Source organism: Molossus molossus, unplaced genomic scaffold (genome assembly GCF_014108415.1).
Source record: "Molossus molossus isolate mMolMol1 unplaced genomic scaffold, mMolMol1.p scaffold_m16_p_1, whole genome shotgun sequence".
NCBI classification, from domain to species: Eukaryota; Metazoa; Chordata; class Mammalia; order Chiroptera; family Molossidae; genus Molossus; species Molossus molossus.
Window position 1 is genome coordinate 221,344,171 of NW_023425344.1, and position 15,141 is coordinate 221,359,311.

General features: G+C 40.8%; 1 protein-coding gene across 1 annotated transcript in view; it reads right to left on the reverse strand.

The window, feature by feature from the left end:
* Window positions 1-15,141, reverse strand: part of VTI1B (vesicle transport through interaction with t-SNAREs 1B) — a 30,929-nt gene that overhangs the window by 6,920 nt on the left and 8,868 nt on the right. The window contains exons 2-3 of the mRNA XM_036259235.1: window positions 5,949-6,007; window positions 1,286-1,477 (exon numbers count right to left, since the gene is read on the reverse strand). Coding sequence (XP_036115128.1) covers window positions 1,286-1,477; window positions 5,949-6,007 — 251 coding nt within the window. The remainder of the gene's footprint in view (window positions 1-1,285; window positions 1,478-5,948; window positions 6,008-15,141) is intronic.

A 15,141-nucleotide genomic window follows, 5' to 3' on the forward strand; every position in this document is an offset into this window, starting at 1 on the left:
GATAAACAAACAAACAAAAAGGCACCATCACAGTTTTTCTACCTACATGCAGTCTGAACTTCCATTTCTTTCCAATGCTAATTGCCAGGACATTTCAATTTCATAGTATGGAATATAATCCCAAATGCAACACATTAAATTTAAGCTTTGTGAAGTTTTATTCCTTTAACCCTCTAGCTTCTCTAGATAGTTTCAGAATATAGATTTTTCTACCTAGTCAGTCTAACTTTATAAATCAGAATACTAGAGGCTAGAGAGGCAATCTGGCTCACTTTCTATTACAACAGAGCAAGGCATTAGCCCTTCTTAAGAAGCATCCTGCCTTCTCTACTGTATCTGGGCTACTGGGACATCTTGATATAAGTGTAAAATAAAGCTTGCATCAATTTTATAGCAATACTCCGATAAATTAAAAACCTAACAGAGCCCTGGCCAGTTGGGCTCAGCGGTTAGAGCGTCGGCCTACAGTTCAGAGACCCGGGCTCGGTTACCACTAAGGGCGCGTACCTCGGTTGCAGTGTATCCCTGGCCCTGGTTGGGTTGTGTGGGTGTTAGCCACTCGATGTGTCCCTTTCACGTCGATGTTTCTTTCTCTCTTTCTCGTCCTCTCTCTCCCTCCCACTCTATCTGAACAAAAAATGGAAATATGTCCTCAGGTGAGGATTAAAAACAAAACAAAACACCTAACTGAATTTTTTGGGCATATGTGAGAAAGAAACTGGATCAATGGGTCAGAATACAGAGTTCAGATATAATATGAGTAGGTAACACTTGTATACCACCAATACATACCAAGCACTGTTTTATATATAGACTACAAAGAAATGTAAATATGCATATGATTTGGAAAGATGTGCATTCAATACAAATAGAAGTAATATCCAATGGGAGAAGGGGAACTGGATGGAGGAAAGAGGATAAGGTAAGGAAAACAAGAGTTAGTATACACTATAACATGAACTGTACTCCACAATATGGTTAATTCTTTTTTTTTCCATCCTCACCTGAGGACATTTTTCCTTTTTTTGTTCAGACAGAGTGGGAGAGAGAGAGAGAGAGAGAGAAACATCGATGTGAAAGGGACACATCGAGTGGCTGCCACCCGCACAGCCAACCAGGGCTGGGGACAAACTGCAACCGAGGTACGCACCCTTAGCAGGAACCGAACCCGGGTCTCCCTGGACCGCAGGCCGACGCTCTAACCGCTGAGCCAAACCGGCCAGGGCAATAATGGTTAATTCTTATACCACAAGCCCCAAAGGGAAAAAAAACAGCTGAAGCTTACCATATGCTCATTTTCTACAGTATACATGCCATATTTCATGTCTCCTCGGCCTCCAGGTGTGGCTGTTAAAGGTGTGCTTCTCACTTCCCGGTGGAGTTTAGCAAGGTCCTTCCGGTAGTTTCGAAGCTTAGACATCATTGGGTTACGGAAAGATAGGGGTGCATAACGTAGTTCCTCTTCCATCTCTGCCAGCTAGGAGGCAGAAAATAGTGAGTAGATAGCCTGGCTCTTTTTTAGTCTCATCTGGGCATATGCCTAGTTTGGACTAATCGAACCACAGACTACCGCAAATCAGTACTCAACCATATACCCCACAATGTGACACATTCACTCCACTACTCTGATGTTTACACAGTGCCTGTCAAGCACAGAACAGGCATTCAAAAAGTATATGATGGAGACTTCCGGTCAAGATGGCGGTGTAGGTAAACGTGGTCCTCCCACAGCCACATCAACTAAACTACAGAACAACCATCATTCAAAACCGCCTGAAATCAAGCTGAATGGAAGTCCTACAACTACAGAATTAAAGAAGCTGCATAGAGACTGGTAGGAGGGGCAGAGGCGCGATGGGCTGGTCCCATACCCATGTGTGGCAGATAAAAATCAGGAGGACACCTCGGCTGGGAAGGTCCTCTCTAAGGACTGAGGGGTCCCTGTCCCACACCAGACACCCCGCTCAGGGTTCCAGTGCCAGGAAGAGAAGTCTCTATAACTTCTGGCTGGAAAACCAGCGGGAACTGAGGCTCAGGGAAGCTGACTGCAGCTGGAGCCCCAGGCAGCTCCTTTTAAAGGGCCTGCACATGGACTTGCCAGACTCACTCCCTCTAAGCTTGGAGGGGAGGCAGCTCGAGGTGCGCCAGAGACATACAAGGAAGAACTGAGCTGTTTGGCATTGGAGCGAGGGCTGGAGAGGGGGCTTTCTCCGGGACAAACTTGCTGTCAGAGGCCTTTGTTCCTTTGGTGAGCCCTTCCCTGGGGTGGCAGACAGTGGCCATATCTGGGACTCCAGCAACCTGGCTCACATTGGTAGCTCCACCCTGGTGATTCCCTGAGGCCCCGCCCCACTCAACTTTCAGGCCCACCCAAGCTGTTGCCAGTTGCTTCACCATAGGATTGGCCTGTCTGGGATCCTGCTTCAGGTGTTCCTAAATTTTTTCAAACAAGCAGCATCTGGTCTCAGATAGCCCCATACCTCTCATTAAGCAATACACAGAAACAAACACAGGAAGGCAGTCAAAATGAGGAGACAAAGAAACAAGTCCCAAATGAAAGAACAGAACAAAACCCCAAGAAAAGAACTAAGCGAAATGGAGATAAGCAACCTAACAGATGCTGAGTTCAAAATACTGCTTATAAGGATGCTCAGCGAAGTTAGTGAGGGCCTCAAGAGCATAAAAAAGGACCAGTCAGAAATGATGGATGCACAGTTAGAAACGAAGGAGGCGTTAACTGAAATAAAGAATAATTTACAAAGATTCAATAGTAGAGTACGTAAATCCAAGAAGCAAACCATTGATTTGGAATATATGGAAGCAAAAAACTCCCAATCAGAACCGCAAAAAAAAAAAAGGAATCCAAAAAAATGAGCATAGTGTAAGGAGCCTCTGGGACAACTTCAAGCGTGCCAACATTCGCATCTTGGGGGTGCCAGAAGAAGAGCAAGAACAAGAAATAGAAAACCTGTTTGAAACAATAATGGCAGAAAACTTCCATAACTGGGTGAAGGAAACAGACATACAAATCCAGGAAGCACAGAGAGTCCCAAACAAGATGAACCCCAAGAGGTCCACACCAAGACACATCATCATCAAAATGCAAAAGTTTCAAGATAAAGAGAGAATCTTAAAAGCAGCAAGAGAAAGGCAGCTAGTTACCTACAAGGGAGTTCCCATAAGGCTGTCAGCTGATTTCTCAAAAGAAACTTTGCAGGCCAGAAGGGAGTGGCAAGAACTATTCAGAGTGATGAAAAGCAAGAACCTACAACCAAGATTACTCTATCCTGCAAAGCTGTCATTTAGAATCGATGGCCATATAGTTTCCCAGACAAGAAAAAGTTAAAGGAGTTCATCACCACCAAACCGTTATTATATGAAATGATGAAGGGTCTTTTTGAAGAAAAATATAAAATATATGAACAAACAAAATGGCAATGAATACATATCTATCGACAATGGCATCTACAAACAAAATGAACAGGCAGGACAGAAACAGTCTCATAGATACAGAGAACATTTTGTTGGTTGCCAGATGGGAGGGGGGTTGGGGAAACGGGTGAAAAAGGTGAAAGGATTAAGTACAAATTCATTGCTAGACTGACAAACCTCAAAGGGAAAGGGGTTGTGGGGGTAGGAAGAAATAAACCAAAGAAATTATATGCATAACCAATGGACACAGACAATAGTATGGGAAAAGGTGGGAGGGGGGCGGGAGTGGGGAGGAGGGGGTCAATGGGGGAAAAATGAGGAACATCTGTAATACATACAACAATAAAGATTTAAAAAAATAAAATAGCCCTGGCCAGTTTGGCTCAGCGGTTGGAGCGTCGGCCTGTGGTACAGAGAGACCCGGGTTTGGTTCCCGCTAAGGGCGCGTACCTCGGTTGCAATTTGTCCCCGGCCCTGGTTGGTCGTGCGGGTGGCAGCCACTAGATGTGTCCCTTTCACATCGATGTTTCTCTCTCTCTCTCCCTCCCGCTCTATCTGAACAAAAAAATGGAAAAATGTCCTCGGGTGAGGATAAAAAAGTAAAAAAATAAATAAATAAACAAACAAACAAACAAATAAATAAATAAATAAAGTAAATAAAAATTAATAGAAAATAAAAAGTATATGATGAATAAGTGGGAAAAAAAACTAACAAGTACCTTATAGCTTATTAAACATTTTTATATGCATTCATTTAATCATCACAGCAAATCAACAAGGTAGGAAATACTATTTCTATTTCATATATAAGACTTGAAGAAAGCTGCTCAACATTATACAAAAAGGGAAGTCAGGATTAAAATCTTCCTATTCTCTTTTCAGCATTCCGAGTTCTTAGTCTGTTATGGTTCAAGTGCTATCAGGAAGCACTTTGAGGTCTACTGTTCAAAAATTACAAGGGTCTGGCAGCAAAGCTCTTCCCTTCCTTCTCTTTCTGAAAAGCAATTGTTTGTCTCCATATCAGAGATCACCAAGGGTCCAAATCAGTGTAAAATATAAAACATGAACATGTTCATAAGAGGCCATAAATTATTTTCATCTGCCTAGGATGGGGTTAATTTTGCTAAGTTCAGAGAAAGAAAGTAAGCACCAAACAAACTGGTATTAGTTCAAAGATTTTTTAAATGCTACCAAGATGTTAACCAAAAATGAAGATTGGCTCTGTAACAGGCACCATAAATATGCCCAGCTGTACTCAGTTACTATATTAAGAAAAATTCCTAGTACTTTCACTATGAAGAAGATAGTCTTCACAACCTGGTGATCTGATCTTTTTTTTAAACATGAATTTCTATTGATTTTTTAGAGAGAGAGGAAGGGAGAAGGAGAACGAGATAGAAACATGGATGTGAGAGAGAAACATTGATCAGCTGCCTCCTGCATGCCCCCCACAGGGGACTGAGCCCAAAACTCAGGCATGTGCCCTGACCAGTAATGGAACCAGGACCTCTCAGTCCATGGGACGATGCTCAATCCACTAAGTCACACTGGCCAGGCAATCCTTTTTTTTAATCCTTACCCAAGGACATTTTTGCATTTATCTTCAGATAGTGTGGGAAGGAGAGAGGGAGGGGGAGAGAGAGACACACACATCGACTGGTTGCCACCCGCACGGCCCCATTGGGGTCAGGGACAAACCGCAACCGAAGTACGTGCTCCTACTGAAAACTGAACCCAGGACTCTCCTGTCCACAGGCTGACGCACTAACCACTGAGCAAAACTGGCCAGGGGTAGGTGATACTTTTTTAAATAGATGTACAACAGAGAAAAGGATTCAGATAAGCTTAACTTCTCAGAACTTCACTGGAACAGGGAAGTTGTTCTTCAACAAGCAGGAAGGAAGATCTGGTTTAAAAACAATGTTACTTCTCAATCTAAGTCAGGATAGCAAAAACTAGGGGTGTAACTATTTCTGCAGAGTACTACTAGAGACCTGGATTTTAGCCCAGTCTCCTGAAGGGTTTGCTGAAGCTAGAGCATAATGGAGACAGAAGGACTCTTCTAACAGGTGAGAGCAAAGCCCTTTTTTTCTTTTAAGCCACAGATTAAGACAAACAAGTGTTAAACTGCTCAGCAATCTGGACCAACAACTTTATTTAAATAAATTTCAGAGTAACTTGATTGAACCTTTTGGAAATTGTTCTTCCTTCTAATAAGGACTGGTGACCAGCTTTTAAATGAAATTTTAAAAAGACCACCCAGGTAAAGGTATAAGAATGCCCTTTGCAACTCACATCAAGAATGTATTATCAAAGCCTCATTTCAGGACAGTCTTCAAGCTTTACTCATTTGTGTTTGTTAACCTCCACCCCCAACACCCATCCTCATCAATTGGTCTCATTTAGTCAGAAATAATGAAAATCAGGATCAATAGGCAGGAACAATTAATCTGTGATCAGGTCATAAAAATTATTTTTGGAAAATATGAACATTAGGTAGAAGAAACTGTTCTCACCGTTTCATTTGCTTCCTGTTGCTTTTCATCAAAATCTCTGATCAATTTCTTCTTTTCTTCTAGAAAAGATAAAACAAGTTTCAAGTGCTCAGTACTGTTTCTATACATTTATAGAGCCCATTCCCTCTGCATAGAATAAACTCCCCATTTCTTCCTTGTTGGGGGTAGTAGTACTTAATCACTCCTAAAAGGCATTTAGAAAAGTATGGGAACTTGTCACAACGACTGGAAGAAGGGAAGAGGGGGAGTATTACTACTGGCGTTTAGTGCCTAGGGAATAAGAATGTCCATGCTTGGCAGTCCTACGTAACAATTATCCGAACCCAAAGGCCAACAGTGTCCCTACTAAGAAGCAGTTCTAAGTTAGTTGTTGTTAAACCACCCAACCCCACAATCCTAACAGAAAGACCAGGCACACTATCATCACTAAGAACATTTAACAATACTGGTTCTGAAATCCCTGTCCCCACCTTCGCCCACATCATAAAATCACTTCTCTATTTAACCCCCATCCACTGCTTCTCTGCAAGACAAATTCAAAGCCCACTTACTCTCTGGCCAGGGAGGCTGCATGGTATGGCACTGTTTCTCTGCCACACCGACTGGCAGTGGTATGGAACTGACTCACACAGTGAGAAAGTCATTCCGATTCTGATTATGTCCTTTTGGTGCTAGTATGTCATTAATACCTAAAAATTACTATCCTTTTTAAAAACAGAAAAGGCTGACCTAGCCAGTTTGGCTAGGCACATACAAGGGCACATACCTGGGTTGCAGATTTGATCCCCAGCCTCAATTGGGGTCATGCAGGAGGCAACCAATCGATGTGTCTTTCTCACATGGATGTTTCTCTCTCTCCCTTCCTCCTTCCCTTCCACTCTATCTAAAAATCAATGGAAAAGTATCCTTGGGTGAAGATTAACAAAAGAAAGAAAAAAAAGAAAATGATTACGTAATAGTAAAAATGGTACTTGGACATGGCAAAAACAATGAAAGGAGCCCTGGTAAACATGCTGTCACCTGGTAAACATTTATACAAGAACTGCTAGTGGAAAAGGGGATTAAGTCCTGGTCCCAGCTTTGGGCTTGACTTAACATGTAAGCTTGGATAATTCTCTTCATCTCTTTGGGACCTGACCTTCCTTGGCTATAAAGTGAGACAGGTCATCCCTTTATATCTAACAAGCAAAAATTAGCCCTTTTTATGAGGAGCTTGATTTTTGAAAATGTATATATTCAAATGAATGTTCTCCCTGGAAATCTACACATAATCTACTTATTACCACAAAGGTTCCATTGCTTACAATGTTTTCTGAACTCTTCTTTTGGAATTACCTTCACAATCTAGGCAATAGTCCCTTTTTTACTGTAGATATCCATCTATCTATCTATCTATCTATCTATCTATCTATCTATCTATCTATCTATCTATAGATATCCATATATATATCCATTTTGAACATTTTTAAGTATACAGTTAAATAGCATTAAGTACATTCACACTGTTGGACAACCATCACTGCTATACTATACATCTCCAGAACCTTTTCGTCATTTCAAAGGAAATTCCATAGTCATTAGACACTAACTCACCATTCCCTCACCCCCGACTCTGGAAACCACCATTCCACTTTCTGTGTCTATGAATCAGACTACTCCAGGCACATCATATAAGAGTAATCACACAATATTTGTCCTTTTGCATCTGGCTTATATCACATGGCATAATGTCTTCAAACTTCACCCATGCTATAACATGTATGAGGCTACTCTTTTAAAGCTGTGTTTTTTTTTCATTCAATGTGATTCCTAAATACAAGCCAGTACTTCCATCTGCGAAAGAAAGAGTAATCTTTTCCAATGCCAAAGAAAACAGCTGAGTTGGGCTTATGGAGGGATAGTGTATGGATACTCAATATGCTGTCCTAAATTTTTCCTGGATAATTTTGTTTACCCTGATTTTCACCTTAAGCCTTGACTTTCTTACTCAATCCAATATAAGATGTGATACCACTATAGTGCTTTATATAGATTTCCACATAAATGGAAATTAATATAAGTCAATCATAATAGCATCTAGCATGTCAGTTGTCTGCTGCTTTTTAAATGATTATAAATAATTTTGGATGTGTATATTCTTTTTTTGTTTGTTTTTTTTAGAGAGAGAGAGAGAGATAGAAACATCAATGTGAGAGAGAAACATCGATCAGCTGCCCCCTGCATGCCCCCTACTGGGGATCAAGCCCAAATCCTGGGCATGTGCCCTGACCAGGAATGGAATCAGGACCTCTCAGTCCATGGGGCAACGCTCAATCCACTGAACCCCACCGGTATGGCCAGCTTATATAACCGCAGGGTCAGCGGTTAGACTCTGTTGGCCTCCGGGCCGGAGAGTCCTGGGTTTGGTTCCTGCTAAGGACATGTACCTCAGTTGCAGTTTGTCCCCAGCCCCAGTTGGGGTCGTGTGGGTGGCAACCAGTCGATGTGTCTCTCTCACATGGATGTTTCTCTCTCTTCCTCTCTCCCTCTCACTCTATCTGAAAATAAATGCAGAAATGTCCTTGGGTGAGGATAAAATAAATAAATATACTGTACTCACTTCACCACATGAGATCCTTTATGTAATCCTAAGATTTTTTTTAAAGCCTTTGAAATCATCCTTTCTGATGATGAAGTCAGGGAGGCAGATAATTAAAGGTTCAAAAGAGCTTGAACCCTACCCAACTGAGATATCAGTAGCTGCTTCTTTATACTTTAGTTGTAGAATTGTGAAATCAATGAATGTTAGAGCTGAGATGAATCTCAGATGTCATCTATCTAGTCTAACCTCACTTTACAGTTGTAGAAATTAGAGCCTGGAGAAAATGCCTTTCCCAAGGTCACAGGAAGAGTAAAGGCATGCAACACTAGTTCTAGAATGCAAGTCTCCTTACTCCCAAGCCTATGCTTCTGTACATTACAGTGCTGAGGAGCATTCTTGTGCTCCCAGGGTATAGCCTTTAGCAACAGGTAAAATCTGTTCAGAACTCTTTAATTTTTGAAAGTTAAGATTAATGCTATAATCAACTACAAAACAGCAGGTCTGCCTACTGGATGGAATGGGCACCAGAAACAAGAGTTAGCCACTCTAACACTGCCCCCATCCCACACCCCACACGCCTTCCCAAGCCAGTCACATGGGAGTTACTCACTCCAAGACTGATTCTGTTTGGTAAATTAGGTGGTTGGCAGCACCATGTCCTGGACACGGAATAAAACAAGCAGTCACAGCTCTGAAATACAGCTAGAGGAAGCCTACTTTAATGTTCAACAAGGTCACAGCTCTCTTCCATATAGGAGGTTTGAATTACTAGCTCAAGAATGACTACCCTTGGCCCATTACAGCTGTAGAAATAACTTTGGTTTTCACCATCTTTACAATATGTGACTAATTTGCTGTTGGCGCCCCAGTGTGGCACTTCTAAGACCTACAATCTCTTTTGTTTGTTTTTGTTGTTGTTGTTTTAATTTAATTTTATTTTTGTTACAGATGTTTCTCCTTTTTTACCCCATTGACACCCTCCTCCCCATTCCCCCCTGCCACCTCCCAGCTTTATTGTCCATGTCCATTGGTTCTGCATACCTGCATATAAGTTCTGTGGTTTATCTCTTCCCAACCCCCACCACCCCCTCTTCTGAGGGTTGTCAGTCTGTACCCTACTTCCATGTTTCTGAGTCTATCATCAGACTGTTATATTCATTATATTCCATATATAAGTGAGATCATGTGGTATTTGTCTTTGTCTGCTTGGCTTGTTTCGCTTAGGATAATACTTTCCAGGTCCCTCCATGTCATCTCAAAGGATGAGAGATCTTTCTTTCTTACAGCTGCACAGTACTCCATTGTGTATATGTACCAGTTTTTTTATCCATTTGTCTACTGATGGACACTTGGGCTGTTTCCAGATCTTAGCTATTGTAAATAGTGCTGCTACGAACATGGGGGTACATATATTCTTTCTGATTGGTGTTTCAGGCTTTTTAGGGTATATTCCTAGAAGTGGGATCACTGGGTCAAATGGAAGTTCAATTTTTAATTTTTTGAGGTAACACCATATTGTTTTCCATAGTGGCTGCACCAGTCTGCATTCCCACCAGTAGTGTACTAAGTCCCCTTTTCTCCACACCCTCGCCAACACTTGTTGTTTGATAATTTGTTGATGGCAGCCATTCTGACAGGTGTGAGGTGATACCTCATTGTTGTTTTAATTTGCATCTCTCTGATGATTAGTGATGTTGAACATTTCTTCATATGTCTCTTGGCCATTTGTATGTCCTGTTTGGAGAGGTGTCTATTCAGCTCCTCTGCCCATTTTTTAATTGGGTTGTCTTCCTTTTGTTGAGTTGTATGAGTACTCTATATATTTTGGAAATTAACCCCTTACCTGATGTATCATTGGCAATGATGCTCTCCCATACAATGGGTTGCCTTTCCATTTTGATGGTTGTTTCTTTTGCTGTGAAGACTCTTTTTAGTTTGATGTAGTCCCATGTGTTCATTTTTACCTTTGTTTCTATTGCCTTAGGTGATGTATCAGCGAAAATTCTGCTGTGTATTTTGTCCGAAATTTTGTTGCCTACATTTTCTTCTAGAATTTTTATGGATTCACGGGTCACATTTAAGTCTTTTATCCATTTTGAGTTTATTTTTGTGTATGGTGTAAGTTGATGGTCTAGTTTCATTTTTTTGCATGTAACTGTCCAATTTTCCCAACACCATTTATTAAAGAGGCTGTCTTTACTCCACTGTATGCTCTTGCCACCTTTGTCAAATATTAATTGAGCGTATTGCCTTAGGTCTGTTTCTGGGTTTTCCATTCTGTTCCACTGGTCTATATGCCTGTTCTTATGCCAGTACCAGGCTGTTTTGATTACAGTCGCTTTGTAGTATAACCTGATATCTGGTGTTGTGATCCCACCTACTTTGACCTTCTTTTTCAAGACTGCTGTGGCTATTCGGGGTCTTTCTTGGTTCCCTATGAACTTCTGAAGTATTTGTTCTAGTTCTGTGAAATATGTCGTTGGTATTTTCATGGGGATTGCATTGAATCTATAGATTGCTTTGGGTAATATGGACATTTTAATAATGTTAATTCTTCTAATCCATGAACAAGGTATGTGCTTCTACTTTTTTATATCTTCCTCTATTTCTTTTTTCAATGTCCTGTAGTTTTCTGCAAATAGGTCCTTTATTTCTTTGGTTAAGTTTATTCCTAGGTATCTTAATTTTTTTGTTGCAATGGTAAATGAAATTGTTTTTTCAGTTTCTCTTTCTGTGAGTTCATCATTGGTGTATAAGAATGCTGTCGATTTCTTGACGTTAATTTTGTATCTGGCTAGTTTGCCAAATTCATTTATTAACTCTAATAGATTTTTGATGGAGTCTTTAGGGTTTTCTATGTATAATATCATGTCATCTGCAAATAATGACAGTTTCACTTCCTCCTTCCAATTTGGATCCCTTTTATTTTTTCTTCATGTCTGATTGCTGTGGCTAAGACTTCCAGTACAATGTTAAATAAGAGTGGTGAAAGTGGACATCCCTGTCTTGTTCCTGTTCTTAAGGAAAATGTTTTTAGTTTCTGCCCACTGAGTATAATGTTGGCTGTAGGTCTTTCATATATGGCCTTTATGATGTCGAGATATGATCCCTCTATTCCCACATTGCTGAGCATTTTGATCAGAAATGAATGCTGGATTTTGTTGAATGCTTTTTCAGCATCTATTAATATGATCATGTGGTTTCTATTCTTCATTTTATTTATGTGGTGTATCACATTTACTGATTTGCAAATATTGTACCAGCCTTGCATCCCTGGGATGAGTCCCACTTGGTCATGGTGAATAATTTTTTTGATGTATTGCTGGATCCGATTTCCTATTATTTTGTTCAGAATTTTGGCGTCTATGTTCATCAGGGATATTGGCCTGTAGTTTTCTTTCTTTGTAGTATCTTTTTCGGGTTTTGGAAGTAGAATTATGCTGGCCTCATAAAACGAGTTTGGAAGTCTTCCTTCTTGTATTTTTTGAAATAATTTGAGGGGAATGGGTGTTAGATCTTTTTTGAATGTTCAATAAAACTCCCCCGTGAAGCCATCTGGGCCTGGACTTTTGTTTGCTGGGAGAGTCTTGATTACCTCTTCAATTTCCTTAGTTGTTATTGGTCTGTTCAAGTTTTCTATCTCTTCCCGGTCCAGTTTTGGGAGACTGTGTGTTTCTAGAAATTTGTCCATTTCGCTTAGATTGTCGAATTTGTTGCCATATAATTGTTCATAGCAGCTGTTAACGATCTTTTGTATTTCTGTGGTGTCAGTTGTTACTTTTTCTCTTTCATTTCTGATTTTGTGTATTTGGGTTCTCTCTCTTTGTTTCTTGGTAAGTCTAGCTAAAGGTCCATCGATCTTGTTTATCTTTTTGAAAAACCAGCTCTTTGTTTCATTGATCCTTTGAATTGGTTTTTGGTTTTTTTTTGGTCTCTATGTCATTTATTTCTGCTCTGATCTTTATTATTTCCTTCCTTCTACTTGTTCTGGGGTTTTCTTTTTGTTTGCTTTCTAATTCTTTAAGTTGTGAGGTTAGACAGTCAATTAGAAATTTTTCTTGTTTCTTGAGGTAGGCCTGTAGTGCTATGAACTTACCTCTCAGAACTGCTTTCTCTGCAGTTTTGATGTTGTTGTGTGTTCATTTTCATTGGTTTCCAGGAAATTTTTAATTTCTTCCTTGATCTCCTTGGCAACCCATTCATTGTTTAATAACATGCTACTTATCCTCCACGTGTTCAAATGCCTTTGCATGTTTTTGTTGCAACGGATTTCTAGTTTCATGACATTGTGATCTGAGAAGATGCTTGATATGATTTCAACCTTCTTGAACTTGTAGAGATTTAGTTTGTGTCGTATCATATGGTCTATCTTTGAGAATGTCCCATGTGCACTTGAGAAGAATGTGAATTCTGAGGTTTTGGGGTGTAATTCTCTGTAGATATCTATTAAATCTATTTGGTTTAGTGCTTCATTTAGAGTATCTGTTTCCTTGCTAATTTTTTGTCTAGAGGATCTATCCAGTGGTGTCAACGGGGTGATGAAGTCCCCTGCTATGATTGTATTGCTGTTAATTTCTCCTTGGAAGTTCTTCAAAAGATTTTTAATATATTTTGGTGCTCCTATATTGGTTGCATATATGTTTACCAAGGTTATATCTTCCTGTTGGATAGATCCTTTCAATATTATGTAGTGACCTTCTTTGTCTCCAGTTATGGTCTTCATTTTGAAATCTATTTTTATCAGATATGAGTATTGCTACCCCAGCTTTTTTTTGCTTGGAAAATTTTTTTCCATCCCTTCACTTTCAACCTATGTGAGTCTTTTGTTGTGAGGTGGGTCTCTTGTAAGCAACATATAGATGAGTCATGCTTTCTTATCCAATCAGCTACTCTGTGTCTTTTTATCGGAGCATTCAGTCCATTTACATTTAAGGTGATTATTGATATGTACTTATTTACTGCCATTTTTGTTTAGTTTGGTCATATTTTTCTTCCTATTTCTTCTACTAATTGCAGTGGTCCTTTTAACATTTCTTATAGTGCTGGTTTGGTGCTAATGTATTCCCTTAGCCTGTTTTTGTCTGGGAAGCTCTTTATTTGACCTTCTATTTTGAATGACAGACTTGCTGGGTAGGGTAGTCTTGGATTCAGATACTTGTTTTTCATGACCTTGATTACTTCATGCCATTCCCTTCTGGCCTGTAGTGTTTCTTGTAAGAAGTCAACTGAGAGCCTTTTGGGGTTTCCTTTGTAGGTAAACTGTTGCTTATTTCTTGCTGCTTTTAGGATTCTCTCTTTGTCTTTAATTTTTGGCATTTTAATTACTATGTGTCTTGGTGTGGGCCTGTTTGGGTTCTTCTTACTTGGGCTCTCTGTGCTTCTTGAACTTGAATGACTTCTTCCTTCACCAAATTAGGGAAGTTTTCTGTCACTATTTCTTTGAATATATTCTCTAACAGCTTCCTCTACTCTGCTCTTTAGACCTTCCAATGTGTTCTTTATTTGTGAAATGTCACTCTTGATCTCTTCCTGGTGGTTTTTAATTTTTTTTTTTTTTATCATCCTCACCCGAGGACATTTTTCCATTTTTTGTTCAGATAGAGTGGGAAGGAGAGAGAGGAAGAGAGAGAGAGAAACATCGATGTGAAAGGGACACATCGAGTGGTCGCTACCCGCACAACCAACCAGGGCCGGGGACAAACTGCAACCAAGGTACATGCCCTTAGCGGGAACCGAACCCGGGTCTCTCCGGACCGCAGGCCGATGCTCTAACCGCTGAGCCAAACTGGCCAGAGCAGTTTTTAATTTTTAATTGGTTTATTTTCAGCATCTCTATGTCCTTACTCATGCTGTTGAGCTTCCTCAAGATCATGGCTCTGAATTCTAGCTCTGTTAACATGCCTAACTGCTCCACATTGATATCATCTTCCGTGGAGGTCTCTTGTTTTCATTTGGCTTTTGTTTCTGTGTTTCACCATTTTGGCTATCACAGTGGGCTTTGGAGCCTGCCAAGTTTTCCCTGTGGGTATTGGTGTTCTGCTGTTTGTGGCTCCCTCTCCTGGGTTTAGATGAGCAAGGGAGGACCCACATTAAACACCACTGTCAAGTCTTACTATCCTGGTTAGAGTTGCTCGCCCAGGAATGGTACTGTTATCCTCTAGCTTTTTGCCTGGAGGCTAGCAGTCCAGGTTACTTGAAGAGTTTTAGGTTGTCAGTTGATTGAAAAACTCCCTCAGGTGCTCAGCTTAAGGGGATTTCACGAGGGTGGGGCAGATGCTGGTTGTTAATGAGCCTCAATTTGCATTTCAATGGCCCACAGGGTGGGGTTGAATATCCGAGGGAGGGGCTGCTGCCTCTCCCCAGAGCCCTGGGAAGGAGCAATATGGCCACTGTCCTGCCCTGCGTGGCTGCAACTCAGCAAAAGCTCCTAGCGCCCTCCAAATCCCGAGTGTCCCCACACAGTTCCAGTCCAGTCTGCCCTCCCTCTGCCGGAGCCCAAGGTGAGTGGCTGTGGCTATTTTAGCCTCTGTCCCGGCTCTGGGCTGTGGAGCCACTTGGGACTTTAACCTGAGGGTGCTGCTCACAGCTAAGGCTGCTGCCGAGCTGCCGACT